The following is a 25,095-nucleotide window of genomic DNA, read 5'->3' on the forward strand; positions in this document are numbered from 1 at the left end:
GCAATGCATCAACTTCCTGAACTCTCTAAATAAAGCTTCCATTTTGGATAGATGTTTTCAAAGAAAGGAACATTGTACTTTCTGCTTTGGTCGAGTTCTCATATTTGGCTCTCTGAATGAACAACTTTGGTTGTTAAACAGTTGAAAACTTATTTCAAAGGCTTGAATGTATCACAAGCAAAATACCTTCATTTGAATGGCTTGGAGCAGCTATCAGAAGTTTATATACATAGCTGTTGTATTGTGCCACAGTTTGAAGGGCATCCAGGCTACTTCTTTAATTTAAGTTCCTTCTACTTAAATAATTCATTCATAAGTAACTTCAGTTTTCATTATTTCTAAGTTTGTTTCTTTCAAGACTTTTTTATAGCTAACCAGCAATTATTTAACTACTTGAATTAATGCATATATTAGCTTTTCTAAATTCAGATGTATCAAACAGCAAGTGAGCCAGCTGCTGCCCGTGCATGCATGTCATAATGTGAGGGAGTGCGTGTCTGTAGATAGTGACGATGCAAAGTTCATCCCCATGCCCTAGCGAAAACCTCAAAAGGTCACTTGTGAGAGCTCTTCATTTCAGGGCCATCTCTCCTGTCAGGAAAAATATGTTTACCTCCTGTGGAAAGACTAAAACCTAACTAGGTGTTATGAATTTAGCCATAATTTCCTGTTCATACTAACCAGGCTGAATAAAGTGGGTAGAGCAGCAATGAATGCTCTGTGTTCTCTTTTTCTCATTCTCAATCAAATAATTGTACTTATTTTATGTAATTCACCATACTCCTCCTGTTTTTTTATGTTACTAAATCATGTACATTTCATGCACATTTATCTTCGTCAACCGCCCTCCCCCGATATTCTTTTTTTTTTTTTTTTTTTTCCCAGATGCTTAATATTCTGTATGGCACTAATGCCAACTGATTGTTTAAAACAACAGTGTAAAGAGTTAACTCCCATGATGATAAAAGAGGCAAAATGAGTGCCCACAGCTAGCTAGCTATTAAGAAATCATCTAGTACTCTGGCATTTGCTATAGGCAAAATAAAGCACTAGCAGCAATAAATCAATTCTTGTGTGCAGGTGTTGTCAAAATAAGCTGTTCTGGCTCTCTCTCATCAACTCTTAGGCCAATAATGCTGTTTTTTGTACATCCAAACATTTTGAAATGCCATTGTGCCCACGGAATATCTAAGCTGTTTCAAATGTGACTATCCACAAGGTAAGGGGTGTCATGGGTGTCTGCAGCTTGTGTGGGAAACTTCATTAAAAAACTTCACTAGGTGCCTCCCTCAAGTAAGCTACAATTGTACGTTGCCTGAGATGAGTGCATAAAAAATATTACAGATAGAGCTGGGCTCTAAAATCAGAGCTGGATCTTAAATATCAAAATGTCTTTAATGGTTTGATATACCTCCCCCCCCCCCCCCTTTATTTTTTCTTCACATCAGAAGGATGAGAAACAAAACCAAGGCTTTGGGTCCAAACTTTAATATCCTTGTATGCTAAAGCTCTATGGGGCCTGAGTTTTGGCCTAGTTCCATCTATATCTATTGTATTGAAACAGTTAAAGGCATTCTTGTCTTCCCATTTTCCCCTGCAGCTGGAAAGCACTATACTCTGCTTTCACGAAAACAAACATCAATGCTACTTGTTGTATAAGCCTCTAATTGGTCCAGTTTGCTTTCACTAGAGTGGCCTATATATCTGTAACTTCATACAAGAGGTGGATTGTATAGGTGCGGGATTAAAGTCTTTCCATCAGACAATGTTCAAATCCGTGAAATATTCAGCTTCTGTCAGGAGCTCCCCTGTTTATACAAGACGAACAGGAAATTTAGATATCATTGCATTTTTGTTCCTTTTCTACCCTTCACGTCTTAGGAAGATGTCAGCCTATTTGATTTATTCTGATTTTATTTTATTTTGAGTCTAAGGTCATTCTGATTTTGTGCATTTTCACATCTAAAGTGAATGTTCAAATGCTGCAGAGGGATGCTTTTATTAACTTCTCTGTGGATAAACTGATTTTCTTCTGTGCCTCAGCACTGGAACAAACACCAAAATATAGGATGTAGATAATAGGATCATGATAAAACGTGTTAAAAAAAATATCTAAAAATACAGAGATTTAATTTTTATAATGCTGCTGCAAGCATCACTAGAAATAGATTATTTTCTGAAAATAGGTAGTAGACTCTAAAAGAAAGTTGAGTAAGAAAGATTTCTTAACTTTTACAACACTGAATAATGTGTGCACTGGGGCAGTATGTCAGCACTAGCCAATGATATGTGCATCTTGGTCCTATTGAATGGAGAAGCCTGTATTGCTAACTTGGGAATAAAAGGTTTCTGGAAATAACCAACAAAAAGTGAATTCCCTTTATTGACTAAGCAGCCTCACCTTCACCCTGTAGCTAATTGCAAGGTTAAAAGTAGTAGTAAAAATATTCACATTGATCAACCAAGTTGGTTTAGTTCTGCTCTAGAGAAATTTAGCAATATTTCATTTACAATTTCTGACCATGCTTATTTTTTTTTCTATGTAGACTTGCTATGACAAAATCTCTTTCATTTTAATTATATTTTTCCAGATACTATCTTCATAAAACTAACATTCAGAGAGGCACAACCATTATTTTTAATGGGGGGGGGGGGGTTAATGCTTGTTAAAAATGCTGGAGGAGCATTTGTCACTACTGAAGCTTTCTGTGTGCAAGGAGGGGATCAGCAAGGATTCCTCCGATCTGCTTACCCTATGTGATCTTTGCACCGATTTAAGACCTGATCTAAAAAAGCAGGTAAGCGCTTGATTATTTTCAGCATATTAACCTAGTATTCTAAGTGAGATCGTTAGGCTGTTTCAAGGATATGGGTTTAAAATGAAGCATTTGCTTAAATACCTGCCTGCTTTGACCTTTACTCCCCCCAACCCCCACCCCCAAATGCTGATTTCATACTGCTCATTTCTAGCTAATAGCCATCACTGCTTGGAATTGGATCAAGATTTCCAGTTCTTTTCATATATATCATTAGAGAGCTAGGAGGCATTAACAGCTTTCAGCTGTGAGTGTGTTCCAGCTGAGCTGGGATGAGCAAGCCTAGGGATGAAGGGGAATGCAGTCCCATCAGTCTGAGCTTTGCCACAGTAAGCATATGCTAATTATTTTCTAAAATTACTCTTGTAATGCCCAAACTCAATTGGTGAGGGTATAGCTATGGTGTACCGGCCTGCTTCACAGCTGGCAACTGAGGGGGATGCCTCGCGTATCAGGGGACACTTCAAATGGCACCATATTACCCATGTTTAGGCAACAGTTGAACCTTTCTGTGTGCAAACGGTCCCAAGGGGTGATTTTCTGCCAGGCGGATACAGCCGTTTCAGTAGGCAGGCTCGATGCTTGGTCAAGTTCTGAGTCCATCCCCAGGAAAACTCCCACTGATCTCAAGCATGCCAGGGTCTGCTGTTGGGAAATGAAACCTGCCTGACTGAAGAATCTTAATTAGGCAATCAAAGCCTGATGTAAAATTGCTGAGATAAACAGGGTCTGGAGGCACAGAATATTGACAGTGCATTGCAAAACCTTTGCTGTTCAGGCCCAGGCTTCAGACTGTCCAGGACTGGTTTCAGGAAACAAAGCACCAGGCTCCTCTGCTGCCTCATAGCTCCTGTCAGGGACCCCAGGGTCAAGCTTTTTCACTCACTCAGCACGTGGGTGTGAGCATTAGCTTCTCTCCTTTGGCGCTGCTCTGACTTTGCTTCAAATTCTCGTTAGTTTTAATCAAGTCCAACTTTGGGATTTAATACCTGTATTCTGGGTGGTTTGAAATGCCCAATTTTCGTTTTCCCTGTGCTGACGCTGTTGCCAGCACAGGGAAGTGCAGCTCTGGCATCTCTCCTGTCCCACCCCAGCTGCATACCGGTTCCTACGTCCCTCCAGTGGCTCCTGTTTCCTTCCCACTGTCACCTCAGCAGTGGGGTGGCATCTGCTGCTCAGTTTGTTGTCCCTGAGCCGGTTTCCATAAGCCCTTCCACAGCTGGGGACTCCAGCCAGCTGCTTGGTTCATGCAGGAGGCCTCATCGCCTTCTAAACTGACCTGAAGTTTTTGTTTCTTTTGCAGAAGCATTTTAATAATCGTGGTTATTCGAGGAGACTGAACTGGAAGAATTTGGTTAAGTGTCAGAGCTAGGGCCTGTGTGTACACTTATATGTAAGAAGAGCGCAAGCTCAGGTCCTTGATCGTGGCTTTGTATCCTGGTGGGTACAAAGAACACACAAATTTGGAATATATGTGTAAGAGAGCAAAAGGGGGGAGTCTAGAATGATGTAACAGGCTTTTCTGTACATGCCAAATGGTAAAACTTTTTATTTTCTTTTAACTTTAATTTGAAGACTCAGCATTTCTGATGCCAAGAACTTACGCTCAGTAAATAGTGAGATAAGGCTGGAATCTGTAAATGTCGGAAATTAAATACAAGCGGGAAGCTCTCTACTCATTCCCCATTTACAGCAAATCTGCAGCCAGACTTACGCTCTTGTCCTATTATTTGGGACTGCAAGAGATTAGCGTGCAGTCACGCTGTTGGACCGGGGGCGAACCGTTGGCTTATAAATGCCAACAAAATCGCCTGAAAAACACACGGGGTATGAACAGTGGTGCCTGAGAGCCGTGCTGGGCAGGGGGCTGCACCCGCTCTCCTCACAGAGTGGAGGTCCCTCGTCCCCCCGCCACCCGGAGCTGCCGGCGGCCGCTTCCCCCGGCATCGGCAGCCACGCGGTCGGGCCCGGGGCCGGTCGGGGCGGGCCGGGGCAGCCGAGGCGGTGCCGGGAGGCGGTGCAGGGCGCCGGGAGGCGGTGCGGGGCGCCGCGGCGGGCGGTGGAGGGCAGCGGCGCCGCACTCATGTCAGCTCCGGCAGCGCCGCGGTGAGGGCCGCGGCCGGGCCCGCGCTCGCCGGCCGCTCCGCAGCGCTTAGGTGGCCGCCCCCCGGCCCGGCTCGGAGGGAGAGGGGTGCGCGTGTGTGAGGGGAGCGCGGAACGGGCTGAAAATGAGGCAAAATGTCTGAGAAAATGTCCAGCTTTCTGTACATCGGGGACATCGTGTCCCTCTACGCCGAGGGCTCTGTCAACGGCTTCATCAGCACCCTGGGGTGAGTGCGGGGCAGGAAGCGCCCGGCGGCGGCGCAGCGGGCAAAGGAGGAAGCGCGGGGCCGGGGGGCCACGGCAGCGCTCGCAGCCGCCCGGGCGGAGTCCGGACCGGGCGCCCGGGGGGGTGCCGGGGGCTGCTGGGGGTGCCTGGGGCTCGGCGCAATCCCCGCGGCTTCGCCCGGCCGGGCTGGCCCAAACCGGAACCGGGCAGCGGCGGCGGCGGCACCGGCCCCGTGCGGCACCGGGGCGCTCCGCGGGGTACCTACGGCTCGCTTCCACTTGGTTTCACTTCCTTTCGGCTCATTTAATTTTATTATAGTTTATTTCATTTTCATTTTATTATAGTTTATTGCATTTTTTCTTTTTTATTACTATTTTATGTTTTTTAATCATTTTATTTTTTTTTGGGGGGGGGGGCTGCTTTACTTCAGAGATGCAAAGGATGAGAACTTGACTCGCTCTCATAATCAGCTCGTTGCCCCCTTTCCCTCTCACCGGTGTTCAGCTGAGGTCTTACCTGCAATAAGCAGACGTTTCTAGTCAGATATTTCACGGGGATGCTTTTTTTTTCCATCAGCTGTTCTTTCTCTTCACAGGATGAAAAGTTGTAGTTTAACTCGGGCTGCAGCACTCCTGCTTGCTCGAGGCTTTCATTAGCGCTATAAATCCCCTGCCTGGAACCCTAGAGAAGCACGCTGACGTGAACGTTAGGAGTGCACCGATACCTTTCTTTAAACTGTCACATCGCGTGGTCACAGTGACAGATCCTGAGGGTGCAGTGGTTCCCTCTGATGTTGGTAGGAGAGCTGCAGCAGTTTCAGTGATTTTTGTGGCATGGCCAAAGTAAGCACGTCCTTAACCGTTTGTCAGTGGAAATGTCTCCTGCGCTGCATGAATCATAGCAATTCAATTGGCGAGGCAGCTCAAACTCTGGTTAAATATCAGTGCTGTTTATTGCTTAAACATTAGCTGTACCTTGAGAACAACAGTTAAGCAAATATATCCCTTGCTAAAGCTGATCCTCTGCTAATTAACGTGTGCCTGGTTATTGCACCTGCCTGTTGTTTTGGACTGCTGGTGTCCTGAGGTCTCTTCGGTGGGGGACTGCAGGGCGAAGTCAGGGCAGTACCAACACGCTAACAGCTAATGCCTGTGCCTATGTCTGTCACCTGCTGGGGTACCCTGACTGGAAAAAAGCTGCTGTTGAAGGTCACCTGTATTTCTTTATCTTATTATTACTTCCTATCCTTGCTGTTCAATCATTTCATCAGTTTACAAGTATTTTTCCATAGTTTGTTTCTCTATTTGTTAATTTTGTGCCTTTTGTCTCACATCTCCTTTTGTTTTGCTGACTCCTGTCATTTTAAATCCTGCCTGAAAACATTTACCTTCTGCAACTGGTAATCACTGGATATTGTTTCTTATTCTTGTAGTCCCTGCATTTCTTCTTTGTTGGCATAATTTTGTTGTTGTTTGGTTCTGTCTCATTGCTGCATCTAGGGGAAGCTAAGTTTCCCATACTTTACTTTTACTACTTGTTATGTTAAGAAATGTACCTCATTTCACAGAATACCCGCTTGTCTGTGGTCACAGACATTCCTGCTGTGACCGGTGCTGGTACCACTGCACATTGCTTAAACACATGCTGGCGTTCCCGTGTTGCAACCCGGAGGCCCTCCATTCATCCCTTGGAGTTAGGTCAGAACATTTGCCCCAGGTTTTATAGACAAGAAGCCAAGATAGCAGCTTGCCTGAGGCATACAGGAGCTCTTCCGCAGGAGAAGTAATTGAAGTCAAGCTAACACCCTAACTAACCGACTATTCAGGCTTTCTTCTCATAAGAGCCAGCTGAAGAAAACCACCTGGGATATGAGACAGGATGCCTCTGCGCATCTCTACTTCAGCAGCAGGCCTGGCCAGGGCTTCAAGTATTCTGAGGTAGCTCTGGTCTCTCCTCAGTGCAGCAGTTCTGTATCCTGCTCCCCAGCTGGGTACGGGCATCTGCAGAGCTGGCAGACTGGAGTTGAGGAGCTGAAGGCCTTGAAGGAAACACGAAGTTACCAGTGGAAAACTCCCACGTCTACTAAATGGGAGCGCTGACCCCTCTGCTGGTGGTACGGGAGTTTAGACAGAAATGTAAGGTTGTGCTGCCAGGTCGTGTTACCTGTGCCAGCTAGTGAAATTACTGCCTTTGGAGTGGTTGCAGCAACACAAGAGGCAGAGAAAACACCAGTAAGTTCAGGGAAGAAGTTTGCCCAGCTGTGCATTCAGTTTGTGCTTGTGGCTGGAATTCTGTCTCCTGCATGCCCGCAGGCCCTTTGTTCAGCCCACACGTCTGATGGAGGCAGCCCTACCTTGCCGAGGTGCTACATGCATGTTGGTGAGGATGAAGAGGATAAGAGCTGGGATGACTGCTTCCTCACTTCCTTTGACCGATGTGGATCCTTGTTTTTTTTACCTCCTGCTGATGTTGCTCAGGGTGCCATTTTGCAAGGTGCCAGGAGAGGAGGGAAAATTAGCTCGTGGCTCACACCCTTTAGGCCATCAGATAGTCTCATATGGAACTTTAAAGTTCTTGCAATAACTTTAAATCCAGGTCAGGTCTAGTGATTCTGCAGCAGGGAGAGAGTTCTGTTTATTTTAAGCTGTCAAAGGCTAATTGTTTCTTAAACAAAGCACGAGTGAGGCCATTCTATAAATAAGATAAAAAAGTGCACAGCACCTCTCTAAGTGGGGGAGGCCTGTCACGTAAGCGGCCTTACTCCTTGAGGAGTTGAACCAGTCAGCAGATTAGTTCTGAGGTGGAGATTTCCAGGCAAAGGCTGGGTTTCATGCATTTTCAGAATATTTTTTGCTCACTTGCTGATGCAGAAATTTTCACGTGCTCAGTTTGCTCGTGAAACTTAACTCCAAGAGAAAGTGGCAGCTGAAATGTGCACATCAAGCATAGGGTGAGCTTAATATCTACTGGAATGTGAGTGTGGGATCCTTCTTCCTGTGCAGTGAGGAGGTCCAGGGGGTCCTCCGTGTTTGGGAGACAGGGGATCCACGTCCTGCATCCAGGCAAGCATGCCGAGGTGGTGCTGGGTGAAGGCAGGAATGCCTCTCCATGCCTCCCTCTGCAAAAACGGAGTCACTGGAATGATGAGGTGCTCGAAGTGGGACCCAAAAGATTGCAGCACTTCTTGGAGCTGGAGGAAACCTGTGTTCCTGTCCTTGTCTCAGGACTTTTTTCTGTATTTACTATAAACAGCTGTTGGATGAAACACAGCATGAGGGCATTACTTTCAGATTTAATCCCTGGTAGTCAGAAGAGGAAACTGAACATCTCTTCCGCATCTCAAGTCAGCAGTGTAGCACTGGATGGGGGCAGGGAGAGGGAAGTGAGGCGGCACCGCTCCTAATTCTTCATCTTGTATCTGTATTTAAAATAAGAGAGTGGCTGTGCACAGGTTTTTGGAAGAAGGGGCATGAAAACCTGTCTTCAGGAGGATGTTCCAGGCTGTGGATCCCAAGTGGACAGGAGCACCTCTGGGTCATCTTTGAGAGGGTTTTAGGGCTTAGCATTCTCTGTTGGCTGCTGCAGGTCTTGGGGATAGTTGAGATACAGTGTCCAAGCAATCGCCTACTCTTTTTTCTGTTTGCGTTGGTTCTAGATCTGGATGCTGCTTTGAGATGCTGATGATGTCCAGTCTCAAGCGTCTGTGAGTTGTTTCTTCTCCTCGACATCCCCTTTTTAAAAAGGAGAAAGTTTATACATGTAAAAGTAGATCATCATGCAATTTAGTAGAGAAAAGGAAATGTTTGGGGAAAGTAATTTACATCCATGCGTAATTTTCTGCCATTTCAAAATATATTTGTTACTGGATTATTGAGCTGTGCTAATAATGCTTTTTCTCCTTGTTTTTCAACCCTTAGAGTGCCTTAGCTTCTGCATGGTTTGAGGCTTTATGTCCTGGAGGAAGTAACGTGACAGAGCTAGGCAATGAACCTGAGTATTTTACTCTGTCCTTCAGTAGTGTCTGAACCCTGAGACCACTGTCCCCAGAGTCTTGGCAGTAAATGTAGGCACTGATGTCGGGAATTAGAGCTACTGTTAATCACCTTTAGGCACAATGAGGGGAAAAAAAGTATTCTTGACTGGGGAGGCGGAAAAAAGTAAGAACGACTGCCAGCATCAGCTGCTGGAAAGTTTGACAATGGGGCTGTTAGTCACCATCAGTGGCTGCATTCCTGTCTCACCTCCATAAAGGCGCTTCGGTGCTGCGGCAGGAGAGAGAGACCTCATGGAACACAATTAATGGAGCATGCAGCTGGAGCTGCCTGCTAGGTAATATACGACCCTGTGTGGCAAGGAGTGCCAAGGCTTATTTCTAATTAGCAGCAAAAAGTGTGTTGTAGAGTATTCATACTTTTTTTCTCAAGTTTAGTGTTGATTTGTCTTGAGCAACGTTGCTCAATTTGTCAAGTGCTTGCTTGAACTTTCTTAGTTGAAATGAGTATCACAGTTTTATTCTGAATAAGGCTCCTTCACTGGGCTTTAGTCTGTCTTACTGAATTTGGACTTCATGCAAACAACATCAGTCATATTTTGTGAAAAGGCAAGGTTAAGTAGAAAGTGCATATGGAACAGCATAAATCAAAATATTACAAATATTGTGAAGGCTAAAATGTGTCATCTTGGTGGCCTCAGAAACGGTGCTAAGAAAAAAGATGTAGTGACTGATGATGCTGCGACATGCCACTGTATTTTCATCAGTGCACTTGTTTTCACTCTTCTCTTCTACTGCCTGAAAACGTAAGCTCTGGTTAAGGAGCATCGTATATGTCCTTTAATAGCAGCAATTTTTTCTTTCTTTTGCCAGCTAACAAAATGCAATTAGTCAGGAGAGAATAAAAAGCCTAAAGAAAGCAAAAGTGGCACAACTGGAATTACCCTTAATCTAATTCTGATACATACAGAACCAAATATGTGGAACAAGGGAGGGAAGATGGATTTCTGTTTTCATGTGGGCAAAAGTACTTCTGTGTTTTGTTACGTAGGTACTTTATTTTCCTGATTGACAGTACCAGTAAGACTTGTCCATTAGGATCTGTTTCTTAATATTTTTTCCTACTTTTTAGGCTTAGCGTTTTCAGAAACACACTTCTTTTGTCGTCTTCCTAATGCAAAAGCACTCTTGTGGGAATGCAGCAAGTAATGAGCCCCAGAGGTGGCTGGTTTCTCTCACAAGTTGTACTTGCACACAAAACACAGCTCGAGTGCGAAGGAGCATAGGAGTAGCCTTAATTACAGTGTAATGATTTATGAGACTGTATGCTGAAATGTAATATCCTTGGTTCAAAGAGCTCATTATCAGACAAGAACACGTGGAGAGAAAAGCGGGGTAAGGGAAAGAACCAATTGATTTAAAGTGAATTTATCCCAAAGCTGTGTGATGGTAATGGAAATGAGAGAGGACTTGAATTTTAAGTGGAGACAAATGGTGTGGCTGTTTCTACTTCTGTAGTTCTCGACAGGACTATGGGTGGCGTGGGAAGTAGTCAGGAAAGAGGGGAGATTGTTTAACTTTCATCACTTTAAATCATATTTAACTTCCTTCTGTGTAACAAAGGGATTAACCAAACAGTCTTTATGTGGTTCCCTGACCCACTTGCAATCACAGGTACCCAATATTTTTGAAAGTGCCCCAGAAGGAAGAGTCGGCTCAGTCTGTGACTCCTCCAGCTTGGAACACTGCCTGGTGAGAAGTGCGTAAACCTTTGGTCAGCCAGGCTGAACCGCCGGGCTCCTTGCTGCTGATGGTACAGGCTGCTATAGCTTGGCTACTGCATGGTGCTGCATACTGTGAAATACCACAAAGCCATGTCCTCTGTGTGTGTTTAATGCTCCTAAAAGTCTGGTTTCTACCTACTTTGAAAAGTCTGTTAGTTTTTGTGTGAAAGGGAGACTGGCAAAGTTCAGGCGTAACTTTGCACTCAGTTAGGAATGTTTATAGAAAAAAATGGAGAAAGGAAAATGAATGGTAGTTCAGGGTTTTACTTTTTTTTCCTTGTCTGAACTGATTCTTTTAAATCTTCATTTATGTTATTTATAAACCTAATTTCCTCTTAAGTGTTTGAATCAGTATTTCCACTGGTGCATCAATGTGCAGACACTTCCATCGTAGGTCTTGGATTCAGTTGTTTCCAGTGGTGCTAAACCGTGACTTCTTGGACCAAGAATAAGATGATTGGGATTGAATGTTTTTGTGTGGAAAGGTTCAGATAAAATGGCAGGAACATTTCTGAGAACAGGGTGAACAAAAATGTGTTTGTTATCCCTGCAGCCCTGTGTGGAGAAGCTGCAGCGCAGTCTTGATGCCTGCTCTTCCTTCAGCACAAAGGGCTGCTCTTCCTCTGCTCCTCTTAAAATTTTTCCAGCTTTTGATAGGAGTGAGCCCTGGAATGATCTCACTGAGGCCACTGTGACAGTGTGGGCTGTCCTGGCACCTGCCTCGGGCTGAAGGGCAGTGAATATTACCTGGAGGAGGCAACTTCTCTGCTGGCTCTGGCTGCCGTGGGGCCTGAAGCTGGCTTGCAGCATGTGCGTCCCAGTTCCCAGGGGCTTCCTCTTCTGGGAGGCATGGCAAAGCTTTGCTTGCTCAATTGCTGCCCTTCTGTTCTCTGTCTCCGGGGAAGTAAAAAAAAAAAAAAAAAAGTTGTGTTTTTTTTTTTTTTACTACCTCAGTTTGCTTGTTTGCTTTAAATCTGAAACAAACCAAGAAATTGCATTCTAGTGAAGTAATGATTTTGATTAAGAATTGGAAACAGTTAAAGAAGGAAAGCAAAAGACAAAGAAAACACAGGCTTAATATAAACCTGTTATTAATGTATTATATGAGGTATTGCTTGAGGTGGTGGGGAGCTATTTTGGCTGCAGCAGGCAAACAGTTGGGTCAGAAGTGGTCCTGTTGCTCTAGGTCTGTCTTTCTGACCATCTTTCTGTGCCCAAATCTACACATCATATGCTTTTTTTTTTGATTGCTCTTGATAAGAACAACGCTTCATGCGCAGCATGTAATTTTAATGCATGTCTTATTTACTGCTTAGAAACAGAGGAAAGACAATCCCAGAGTGCTGACCTGGCGGGACTGCCTGGGGGCCGTGTGTGCACTGCTGCTCTAGTAAATCATGGGTAAATCCTATAAACAGGGTTTTCTGTGTGGCTACTTCAATTGGTGATCACGGGAAGACTGTCTTTCCCATGCTTTCTGGACTCCCTTTCTGGCCTTTGGATAGAGGAAAAGGGGGAGATAGGTGCCATTGGTGAACGGAGAGTGAGGTGGTAGAAAAACGAAGAGAGCAATGTCCGGAAGCTGCTGTGTGCATGGGAAGAGGTAGGTCTGTGTGGTGGGGCAGTAACTGAATGCATGGTCTAAAAGGCAGCACGCATTAGAAAGGAAGTAGAAGTGAATAGAAACAGAAGATGACAGATAGTTGTTGAGAGATCTGCAGTCCCCTAGTGTCAGAAAATAGCTCTGAAAGCTACTAGCAAGCCTTATTTCTTTTCAAATTACATAGAAGCAAGCAGCCTGGCCCTGTTGCTGTTAAGTGTGCTATTTCACATGGTAGATGTCTGTGTGTGTTCTCATTCAACTCAGTATTTGATTTTTTTTTGAGGGTTTTTGGTTTATGAAAATGCATAATAATACTGCCTTCCATAAGAGAATGTCTGAATTACAAAATGAGTTCCTTAAAAAGAAAGAAATAGTAATTTTGCAGTTTTAAGATTGCCTATGCTACCTCACACAATTCTCTGTAAAAACATGACGCAGTCCTTACTGACATGGTCGTGTCCTATACTGCAGTGTATGGCAGGCTTGCTAAGTGCATGGGAAATCCAATGCTTCGGTAACAACTAAGCATTTATATAATGAATTCTGGTACTCCTGTAATCTTCTTATATATAATAAGTTTAGGACAGTTCATCTGAAATTCCCCTTTGGGTTGATTACTGCTGCGTGATAGAAGGCATGGAGTTGAAATTCATTTGAAGTTAATTGGCAGAAGAAGGCTAGAAAAGCATATCCAAGTGTGGTTGTTACCATTTGATGCTATAAATTGAAATTACTGCAGGTCTTCTCTGTACAAGGAATTGATATTAAAACGGTAATCAAGTTTTTCTTCTTTGACCTCTGGCAGATAAAAATCAATGTCATTTGAAAGAAAAACAAACCCTGACACTGGAGCTTTTCATATGAATCACAAAATACAGAAGCTTGTTATAATCCAACACTTGGACTTGTTATCTTGATTTTCTTTTAGAGGTTTGTTTGAATTTCAAATGTGTTTTTTTTTTTTCCTGCACTTGACATATGCAAGTTAATGAATGTTGCAGAGGCAGCTGAAAGCTTGTAGTTGCAGGATAGAAAAGCTGCTGCTGAAACTCATAGTAAGCCCCAAACTTTTACGCTGATGTGCCCACAGTTAACAGACAGCAACCCAGTTCATAGGGTTTTCTTCTCTTTTTACTGCCAATGTGTGCTAGCGTTCTTGTGTGCAGAGCAGAGGCAGGTCAAAGACAGGAGGCTTCAAGGCTGCTAGCTGCCTGCAAGCCTCCTCATGGTGCCTTGGATTCAAGCTAGAGCAGCAGCAGGCACAAACCACTGACGAACCCTTCAGGATGTGTTTCATTTCGCTGTGGGGAATTTTGCCTGGTTCCAGAGTGCATCTACAACCTGATGCCTGTGACATATTGTGTAGTTGTACAATCTTGAACACTGTGATTTGGAAACCTGAATTAGGCAGCTCTAGAGGGCAGCTGTATTGAATGTGAGCAGTATAGTTTTGTCCTAATGCAATACCTGGCATCATTTATAAAGTTCCAGCTCTCAGGGCTCTATAAATTTTGGATATCCTCTGCTTCCATTTAAGAAAAAGTGAGTTATTCTCCCTCATGGATGTGGAGAAAAGCTTGAAAACAGTAATGGTCACAAAAGAAAGGTGTGTAAGAAGTGCCCTGAGTTTAGTAGTAATTTTCTTCTACTAGCTTTAAATTAGAGCACATGCTTTGCAGGTGGGGGGCTAACTAGTGGTGCATGAGACTGGAAACACTGCTTTTTGCATGACCTTGTTGATCTCATTTTAAAGTTGGCTGGACTTGGATATCTAACAGGCTCTGTAGTTGTTCTGAATAACTGAATCAGTACTGTGCTTTGCTAAGATACACTCAGTCAGCTTTTATATCTGGTTAGGATTTTGTTATTGTTCAGAATCAATAAGTAAAGAGGTAAACAAAGCTAATGTATTGGGAAAGACCAAATATCACTTTTGAAAACACTAAGAGCAGATCTTTCTAGTTAGGACCGGTGAAAAATGTTGAAATACATCTCTAAGCTAGTTCTATTTTTTCTGACCAAAGAACAAAAGTTGTGAGACTACCTACAAAGTTTTTTTTTTCCTTCATTTAAAAAAACAACTGCATGGGGTGAAAAAGGTTAACTGCCAGTTAATAGTATTAATTTGGACATCTTGGGCAGTTTCTGACTTCAATTATTTTGTTCTGCCAAGATAGATTTTACTCTTCAGTTTCAGTTGAATGCAGTGTTGTTTCCTTGCCATCCATCACTCATGAGGATGTCTGTTCATAGACTTCACACCTGTCCCAACATGGAAAAATAAGGCCCAGTGAGCCTGACTCTCAAGACAGCTGTAAAGTTGGAGTTAAATGAAGAGGTTTGTGGAATTTCATTGTTTTAAATTTGGTATAAAGAAGAAGAAATCAGGTTTGCTGATGTAAAAATCAGATAGGGCAATGTCTGTAATGCTTCTCAGGTTGAAGACAGAACTTAGTAAGCTGAGCTTGAATGTTGAACAGGTTTCATGAGTAGTGAGCTGCTGTAAAAAATATTTTGGATTTTAGTGTTACTGTCATAAAAGTAAAGTTGAATATTGCAGTGAATATGGAAAGTTTAAGTTTCAAATTAATCTTCAAGTATCTCTGTATATACAGTTAAATATCATTGCTGTCATAGCATGCTGCTTATAAAGATTATTACAATACAGAAAAAGTCTTTGCCTTTATATGGTAAAAGTACAAAACACACACAATGTAATAGATATTGATTTTTTTTTTTTATTTATTTTTATGTGAGGAGGTAATAATTTATTTCCATGGGGTCGGTGACAGTTTGTTGTAATAATATATACTTTAAGTTTGTTGTAATAATATATATTTGCTTAGAAAAAGTAACTAACAAAATAGTAGCCAAGATCCATGACAGCATTTCCTGTATAGGTAATCTGAGATGTAGGTTTGACACCTGAAAGTTTGTACTTACCAACTGGAAGTATGTTACGAAGCCATTTGAAAAACAAAACAAAACAAAATAAAACAAAAACTGTTGAGGAATATCCAAGTTGAGATTTCTGCTTCTTTGGCTAGCTCTCCGGGATTACTCGCAGATAAAGGAGGATTTGATCATGAAGTCGTTCAGAGACAGGCGTCTAGGTCTTCAGGGAGGGTACTGCTATGGACCCTGGGCAGCTGCAGGATTCAGATTAGAGGTATGCTTGGTTTCTGTTAGTAATGGCATCTCTTGCAAAAACAAAGCAAGGTCAGGACCTGGCAGGCAATAAGTCCTGTCTGTATTAACTTTTGTAGTTGAGCAGGTTTTTCTGCCAGTGAAAGTAAGGACCAATAACTGCATGTTTTATTTTTTTATTCCCCTCCCACCCTGCTGCCATGTAGTAGTACATAGGACATAGTTAAAAAAACAAACAAACAAAAAAACATATAAAGTTCTGTTATGACACCTCATTAGAAGCAATGTGCTTCTATGTGTTTCCTGTGCCAGGAAAAGAAGAATTTATAAAATTATTTCTGAATTAATGGTAAAGAATAAATTACCATTATATGATCAATAAAATACTTAATACCATCTGAGACTTGTCTTTATAGTGGAAAGAGCCCTTAAGTCTTCAGAACTGACATAGTCACTTGTGACTGATGATAACCTGCAATCATGAGGTGGATCCAACTTCCAAAATGGAAATTTGTGACTGGTGTCCTTGCAGAGCTATGGTACAAGAAGTAGTCAGGGAAAAAAATAATGTACTAGCCAAAGAGACCAGTCAGAATTAATATCAGCTGTAATACAAGAACTGGAAGCTCTACTGAAAGAATTAAAGCAAAACCTAATGTCGTCTGAAAAAAGAACTGGATGAATCGGACGGAATCAAAGCAGTATCTGGGGAGATTTCTTAACGAACCCTTTGGTGAGTTGCAGGTGAAAGCGAAACCTTTTATGGGTAGTAATTAAAGACTGTCTAGATGAGTTTGGGTAGTGAGCAGGCAATACAGCCACTCTGAAATGGCAAGGTTCGTTAATAGGATTGTCAAAAATACATTTACTGTTGTCCTGATCAAGTTTTCCACAAAGGTAGTTGAGCTTTGGATTGTTTTGTGACAATCAAGCAAAGCAAAGGCTCAGCAAAGACTTGTGGACTTCTGAAGTGGTCTTGCAGAGCACTTCTGAGTACTGTAGTAATCGCTTATCCAAGTGTGGAAGCATGGGTATGAGAAGATAAAGGGGAGTTTGGAAGGTGACAAAGTACGATAAAGTTTTTGAACTATCTGGGGAGAACTCCTGTTAATGCTTAAAATTTCAGGCAATTTCATCATCATTTGTCTGAGGAAAAAAGTACAGGGTCAAGACAGGCTATCATGAGGGCAGTTTGCCATGTAGTTATAGGAATTAATCGGGCTGTGCTTTCTTGGGCATTCACAGATTTGGGAGCAGCAGAGTGACCATAGTGCCTCATCCAAATGAACTCTTTGGAGGCTAGCTGCAGACATTGTCTTAGGCAGAAGGTCAAAGGATTGGTGGTTATTTCAAGGAATGAGACTGCTGAAAAAGGGATTACTTTTTCTTCCCTTCCTGTAATTTACAAAACCTCCTGAATAAGATGCAAAGCCTCTTGAATCACCCAGTTGAGAAATGTATTTGTCTTCCTGGAATGGAGTTTAGAGGAGCCAGAAGCTTCTCAAAGAAATGATTTTGGGAAAAGTCTTAAACATCCCCTCACAGTGGCAAGATCAAAGTTTTCTGTTCACATTGGGCAAGGTCAGAGTTCAGAAGTGAGGTAGTACATAGGAGATGGGGAAAATTGAATGACTGGTACCAGTTTTACCTGGTTATGTTATTTTCAGACATTGTATCACGTCTTTGAAACCGCTGGATTTGGGGGGCTGCAAAAGTCATAGCTGATGTGAAAAAAATATGATTTGGTGATGTGTAAGCAGGATGTGGAAAATGATGCAGGAAATGTGATGTTTGTACGATAGATAAAAAGAGAGAGCCCCAATGCCAACAGTATCTTGTGTGGGCATCAGTGGAGTGTGTTGCTAAAGAGCTTAGTTTCTTTATTTTTTTTCTGCCAGATAATTGATTGTTATGACTTCAGAGTGATAGTTACAATCAATATAGCATGACTTGTGAATTCAGGCACCAAAGGGCACTGGAAATAGAATAAAATTTTCTGAATGATTCTTGTAGATTTAGCACCTTATTTTATATGTAGTTGCGATATAGTGCTAGACAGTGGTCTAGCTTGTTGTGACAGGTGCATGAGGTGAAGAGACCAAGTGCATGTTTGGACTAAAAAAAGATTTCCAGCAAGCTGGGTTGAAAAAAAGCATTTTTGGTAGCTGCTTTTCATCTAATTATCCCAGTTTAACAGAGGACATACAAGATCTAGAGGCGTTTTATCACTTTAGTAAATAAGGACTGAAAATATCTTGTCAGCTCTTCTTCCCAACCATGTCAGTACTTGCTGTGTACCATGAATCAATCGTGATCCCAGACTTGCTGGAGCAATAAGGTGTCTTCAGGTATCTTCAGATACTGTCAGAGTGGTCTCTGCACCATGGCTGTGGGTATCTAGGTTGGTGGTTGATGTTACCTCTTGGGGAACTTTGGAATTTCTGCTTTCTGTCCGTTTCTGTTCAAGAATGGGATGTTTTTATCTGATGGTAGTTAGAGGGGTCAGGTCTGAGTGCTTGTTTCCTAAGGATTTGACAAAAGCACTCGTTATTTCAATTAAAACACAGCTACAGCTTTTTCTTCCTGAATTTTGTATCCAGAAGGAATATGGATCTTCTTCGTAAGCTGGACCATAAATATCTACCACAAGTTCTTGATCCTTCTCCATATAAAGTGGGAATGCATTCATCTGAGAGAAGTGAGGTAGGTTATTCAGTCTAGCTGGAGAGAAGAGGGAGGTGGCTTTCCTGTGCAGTCAGTGCAGTATATCAGCAGCTCTTTTGGGTAGTGCTTGGTCCTGGTCTCTGGGCTGTGCAGTCGGAGGTGGTTTGCTGTGGTTCCCTGTTCCCAGCGTTTAATCTACTGTGTCAGTCATGGAGGAACAGGAAGTTCATTTTGTCCCCGTTACCCAGCTAAGGAGCCCTGAAAGAGCGGTTTGTGCTGGCAGAGGCATGCTTGAGTATCTTTTGCACGACTGATGTCACTTTGACTTTCTGCCAAAGTGCTTGCAGTTTGTGTGGTTGGAGGGAGGATGTTGAAGGGAAAATTTGAGCGGCAGGGGTCCACACAACCTGAGCAGTAGATAGCAAATGATCATTTGCTATCACTAAAGATTCAGTCCAATTATGCAGTTTCTGCTTGTGGTCTAGATTGAAAAATTAAGAGAGTCTGAGTCTCAGTATGCTGATGAACTTGGCTTCCTGTTAGTTTGCAGGGAGGAGGAGATGCTCTGATCTTTGCCCAGGCTAGGGATTTATATCAGGAGTCTGATGATTCCTCCAGTACCCAGTCGCTAGACTGAAGATGGGATTTTCTGGGTAGACAGTGCATGTGGAGGGACTGAAGATAGCTGCGAAGAAGCTGACAGGTTGTTGGTAACAACATAGATGTAAGTGGCCCAGATGCTTCTGTAGAGCCTGAACTGTCCAAGGAGAGGCAGTGGCTGGCTAGCGGCTCTTCGTGTTCTGGAGCTGATGGAGCTGGTGTTCACACCTGAAACTGGCACCTGAGAGGCCAGATGAATTTCTGGGCTTCTGGATTTCTGGTTTATATTAGCCCTAATACCGTCTTGTTTTATTTCTGCCATCTTTGCTACCGTGTGTTGAGAGCAGGGGGAAGTGGGAATTTGTGCCAGCCGATCAGTGCCTTGCAGGTGATGAATGGAGAGCTTGCCAGTCAGCTGCTTTCTGGGCACTTTGCATAGCCAGAGGAGGTCAGAAGAGAATCTGTTCCAAATGCCAGTTGAGTCTGTCCTACAAGTATGGCAAAATCTGCATAAAGTTAGTTGGCAGTAACTTAAGCACAGCTTTGGTGAACATAAGTGCTGTGATACCTTGTTCTGATTACAGGACAGCAAGTTAGATACAAACTTTGCCTTTATATGAACACAGGGCTTTGTACACAAACAAATAGCTATTTCTGGTCCTCATTACCTAGAAAATAAATTAAACTTAAAAGCGAAAAATAAACAAAAATACATTCTAAAATATCATCAGGCTGAGGATTAGAAAAAAGAAACATCAGAGGTTCAGGCTCGCTTCCAACTCACATAATTGCTAACGCAAAGCTGCAGGCCAGGGTGCAGGAACAATTTGTACACCGTTTAAGTTGCCGAAGTAGTAAGCAGCAGTGTCCATTCAGTGGAATAAATCCTCATCCCCACTTTCCATTTCTTTAAGAAAGATTATTATTCAGGTTTAACCAGTATCTGTTTATATCTTAATGGATTAACTGCCACTGCCTTATTTAGCAAGGGAAAAATTCATATGTGAGTAAACTGTGGTATCAGAGATTATTGTGCCTTCTGGCTTGGTGAATAGTTTATCAAGACACTGAGACTGGGGATATGCATTTACTTTACAAGCCATTTTTTATCAGTGGGTGCATGTTACTGTTCACCATCAAAACAGTTTATGCGAGTGCTTCTTAGCTCTCTCCAAGCAATATGAGTTCATATACTTAAAACAATTTAGTTGATGATTTTTGCTAGCTGAGTTGACTGTTGCTTGGAGACAGTCAGGCTCTGGAAGGTTGTAACACAAAATGAATGAACAAGCCTAATGTTTACTTCTGCCCTTTCCTGTATTTTGGTCAGCTTAGTCCTTTTATTGAATGTTGTGATCTATGAGTGTCTCACCTTGTCACTCAAAAAAGTGTCAGGCATCACCTAAGCCAATGCTGTTTTGTTTCCACGTGTCAGATTGGAAGATGATAGCGAGCTCTGCTTCGGAAGAGGTGCTTGGGGCAGCACTGGCAGCTGTGTTTCCCAGTCAGAGAGAAAGCTTGGGCAGAGCGGGTCTCTTTTAGTAGGAGGCCAGACCTTGTGCCATTCAGGCTGAAGCATCTCAATGTCCTCATAAAAGGAAGTGTTAATCAAAATATAGCAGACAAATTGTTTATGTGAGTGGATGAGATTATCCCAGACAATGTGGTGCTGTTTGACTTGGAGAAAGAACTGTATAACCATACACAAAGCTGCACTATAGAGATAGTTGCTTGGCTTTTTGATTGTGTAATGAAATCTGGAGAGGTGATAAAAATGGAGCTGATTTTGGGTGTGGTGCTGTACTATCTCTTCAGATCAGCTTATAGCTGAGTATTTGTTATTTACTATGCACGAATGAATAGGGAATTGTAGCTAAGGCAGTGAGCAGATTTTTAATCTTAATGTGCCAGGCAGTGGGTTAGCTTCTTGCGATAATATATAGCAGTGCGGAGAGACTGGTGGAGTGATAAGGAAAAGGTTAGAATAGTTTTTCTCTGCTGAATATCATTGCACAATATTAGATTGACTTTAACAGGGCTTTTTAAACAAGAGCTGTGTACGCCAATTAGTTTGCTTAACTTGAAACTAGATTTGAACTTTGGTATGCTTCTTTGTCCAGGTTCCCCTTTCAGGGGAAGTGTCCAGCAGCATGGCAGCCTTGCTGCTACCATTCAAAGTCATTGTGGGAACCAGGGTGGCAGGGATGTAAACCTTAGGATTTTAGGCTTGCCTGCAATTACTTTAATACTGTCTGCTGATACAAAGAGACGGAATATACGCAGTATCCTGAGTTCTTCCTGGGAGGGGCTGCTAAAATGTATCCCAGTTATTTATTTTTTCCAAGGAGAAAATAGAAACGGGTAGCCCTACAGAACTGACATCTCTGAAAAGGGAAACAGGTGGGTTTTTATTGCCTGCCTCCATGGTCCCTGTCATATTAATCAGAGAACAGCCCAGGTTGGAAGGGGCCTTGACAGATCATCAGATCCAACCATTAGTGGGAAAAGAGAGCCTGGAAGAAATTCTCTCTTGGCAATTTGTTGACTGAGAGTTGGTTGAGTGAAAATGACTGTTTACTCTGTCACCCACGTTGTTCTCACCTTGCTTCAGTTCCTTGTGGTCTCTGCATAGTCTTTTGCAAACCAGGTCCTTTCCTTTTTTTCTTGTGCCACTGTTAATACTGTTTCCCTTTTTCCCCCTCACCTCAGAAGGTGACGGACTCCTGCCCCCTCACATCTCCTTTTCCTGAGGCCTGGAGCTCCGTCGGCGTGTCATCCCACAGCCTGCCTTTCTCACGCGTCAAACGTTGTCCCCTCCCCACCCACCTCTTGGTCGGGGGAGCGTGTGGGTGCCGGTGGCGATGGAAAACTGCTCGCTGTAGCAAGGCAAGCCAAGAAATCCCCAGTGATTCCTTGAAGGTTGCAACTTAGGAATCTGCTCTGGGGTGCCAGCAATTTCACCCTTGCTTCTCTCCCTTGCCATGCCTCCTGCTGGCCAGGGCTTTGCGACTGCTGCTTGCCCAGTGTTGTGTAACAGGTTATAGTGGTGAACGGAGAAAGGGATTTTTTTTGTTTTTTTCTTCTCCGTGCATACAATGAAAGGAAGCACTGCAGTAAACTAAGCGGGGGGTGGAAAAAAAGCTTTCCTGGCACATTACCATGTAACACTTCTTCATCTTGTTCCTCTGCTCCAAGCCCTCCGTGGGCAGGTGGGGTCTCTGGGTGCTGGGGGCTCATACCCTGAGCTTGGCCCTCTGACAGCCCACATGTGCTGCTGCCAGCTGCTCGGGCTTCCTCGGGCAGCGTGTGAGCTCGCTAACCACTGGGGACGGGACCACCAAGATGGTGCTCGCTGTAGGTGCTGTGGTCGCAGTGGAGTGAAGCATGGTGGAGTGCCTTTGCTTTCTCATCTGACATCGTGGGGTATGCAAGAAAGGCCTCACTTCGTCACGACAGGAGGAGGAAGGACACCTTTCCCTGGGTTTGGGCAAGAGGAGGGAAGCTCTTGCACATCTGAGTGCACTAGAGCCTGCGTAGAGCAGTGCCATTTCATTGCTGACAGCGAAAGGGACAATAAAATGTCCAGAATTAAAGTAAAAGACAAGGCCGGTGGCGGGGTGGAGAGAGGAAATACTTGGAGATGTCTGCAGTGTTTCCTGTTTGTTTCTGAAAATTATGAGTCAGATCCCCCACAAACAAAAGAGATGGGTTTGAAAAATCATGAGATTTAAAAAAGTAATCGTGTGGATTTGTTCTCTTGATCTTCTTGTTTTTGAACTTTCAGACTGTTTTTCACGTTTCTCTGCACAACAGAGGAACACATGCTCTTTTCCTGATCACTGAAAGTAGAGGTTTTTTATATATATATATATTGTATATAGAAGTTTACATATAGCAGAAGTTTTATATATATATTTTTATATATAATTATATATATATTATATTCAGTGAACATATATATATTTATACAGCATTAGAAAAGACCAAGACTTGGAAAAAAAATGCAGTGCCTTCTCAGTTCTTCTAGAGTTGATTGCCATTGACCTTAAAAACTTTTGCAACATGAGTTGGTTGTAACCCTCATGCTGATTTCTCTTTGGTTTATGAGATATGTACTTCGGCATAGGAGGGAGACGGTGCGTTGTGCATGCCTGGATTGTGTTTGAGAATAACAGTGCTTTCAATTCATTGATCCAGAAGGAGGAACCATGCTTCCTGTCCTGGAGCTTCCCCAGGTAAAACGTAGTCTACATAGTCTACATCATTAAAACCATGGATTTTATGGGGTTGTAATTTAAGTGTTAATAATTACTGCAACGCAATAATGCACTTAAAAGGGAAAAAATAAGTGGATTCCATTCTTCCACTTACTGTGTCACTGAAGTACAGGCATTTATAAAAGATGTGGTTTATTGGTCTGCTGCCTAATTCCTGGTTATTGCACGTAAGTGATCCAGAACTCCAGTTCTCCAAGCAAAAAGTGATTACTTGGAGGTGTTTTTCCTCTGTTATGGTGTCAGGATAAAAACTGTATGAAGAGACCTGGAACCATGTTGGTTCAGCCAAAAAGAATGCTGCAAAACTGGAGGGCCTTCAAGTGAAAGGCCAAATTCATGTCTTCGTAACAGAGCTTGTTGTTAAGACACACCTTAGTAGATGATATAATATTTGGACACCTGACAGCACAGCGTGCGAGTCAGCGTCGTTCAGTGTTCAGCAGTTGCTGCTCTGATGTTTAGGTGCTGATAAAAAATGCCCGTGCTGTCCTCCTTCAGCATAATGTTGTCGACACTGAGAGCACAAGTGGAAGTACTAGATCAAGAATGAGACTGTTTTCTAAAATATCTCCTGCTACATCTGTTTTAGTACATCAGCATGTGCTCACATGCTCCCTAGGGTGTGGGGACATGTTCACCTGTACCAGCAACCTGCCAGCATGGCTCCTGGCAGGATTTTGGCACTTCTGCTAAGGCTGTCCCCGAACCCTGTGCAGAAGCAGGGGGTTGGAAGAACTCCTCCTGGAGAACACAGCGACCCCACCCTGTCTTCAGTGCAGATGGGCTGGTGACGTACACATGGGCTTTTCTGTGCCACTTTTCCTTGGAGCCTGGGAATGTTCTTAGGCACATTTAATTTGCTATTGTAAGTATAGCCTCACTGCATTAGAGCCAGGAGGGACTCTAGCCTGCATTGTGGTCAATTTGAGAAAGGTCTGACGCAGTTCTGAAGTTGGAGCATGCTTACTATGGTATTTTCCTACTTTAAAATACTATTTATGAGAGATTCACATGACTGGCACAGCAATGAACTAGCGCTTTTTTTTTTCCCGCACCTTTGCCTTCATACCTGTGGACCTGCACAGAAGGTTTTGCCGTCTTATCTGTGGCTGCTCTTTCTTGACTCTTCTACTTCTCAACTTCTTTGCCCTGTGCAAGGAGCATTCCCTGCCATTTCCTCTTCAGCTTGCTTCTCAGCAGTAACTTCTCTCAAGCGAGCATGTACAGGTTGGGTATAGGTGTGGCAAAACGCTTCAAGAGCTGCTCGTAGCTACTAGGAAAGCAGATCTGAAATAATCTGGAACGGCTCCCAGAATGATCTGTCCCAGTGGGAAACTGGCTCTGCTTAGTTTAAAAACAAGTAAATAAAGTCACTGTAATTTTTCAGCTGGTTTTGTTTGGAAGTTTTTTTTTTTCTTTGACACTGAAGAAACAGAAAAACAAAGAGGAATCTGCAAAAATATCTGGCCCAGCTGCAAAAAATTGTAAACATTTATCATTGCAAAATGAAAATTAAAAACAATCTTTTGTTTAGAAAATTGGAACGTGTTGATCTAAAGTGTTCTCTTATCCTTTAGTAGCTGTGTATAATTCTCATTAACATCAATGAGAGCTGGCCGTGTATCAAAGGGTGAACAGACCTCTTTCAGTCAATTCTTGCAAGCCAAGTCCTCGTCCCTGGAGGCAGAAATAAATGCTGAAACCAGCAGTAGGATTCTGAGAGTTGAATTATGTGCTAGGTACAGCCTTGTGGTTGTAATGGTGTTAAACTGAGAGCTGTCTCCTTTTATTTGAAAGCAAACCCAGGCAATGCTGTGCTTCCAGAGCATTGCCTTCACAAGAAAGGTTGTGGCTGGGGAAGGTTCATGTTCCTGGAGCCAAGCC

The 25,095-nt window shown here is 43.1% G+C and overlaps 1 protein-coding gene across 5 annotated transcripts in view; it reads left to right on the top strand.

The window, feature by feature from the left end:
• Window positions 1-4,848: 4,848 nt before the first annotated feature.
• Window positions 4,849-25,095, top strand: part of ITPR2 (inositol 1,4,5-trisphosphate receptor type 2) — a 268,838-nt gene continuing 248,591 nt past the window's right edge. For 2 of the 5 annotated variants that reach the window (XM_040545169.1, XM_040545170.1), the window contains exon 1: window positions 4,849-5,146. In XM_040545169.1, coding sequence (XP_040401103.1) covers window positions 5,055-5,146 — 92 coding nt within the window. In that variant the 5' untranslated portion in view covers window positions 4,849-5,054. Of the gene's footprint in view, window positions 5,147-15,275; window positions 15,305-25,095 lie in introns of those variants that run through there. The other 3 variants (XR_005816274.1, XM_040545172.1, XM_040545171.1) reach the window with 2 other exon arrangements.

This window comes from Cygnus olor, chromosome 1 (genome assembly GCF_009769625.2).
Source record: "Cygnus olor isolate bCygOlo1 chromosome 1, bCygOlo1.pri.v2, whole genome shotgun sequence".
Taxonomy (NCBI): domain Eukaryota; kingdom Metazoa; phylum Chordata; class Aves; order Anseriformes; family Anatidae; genus Cygnus; species Cygnus olor.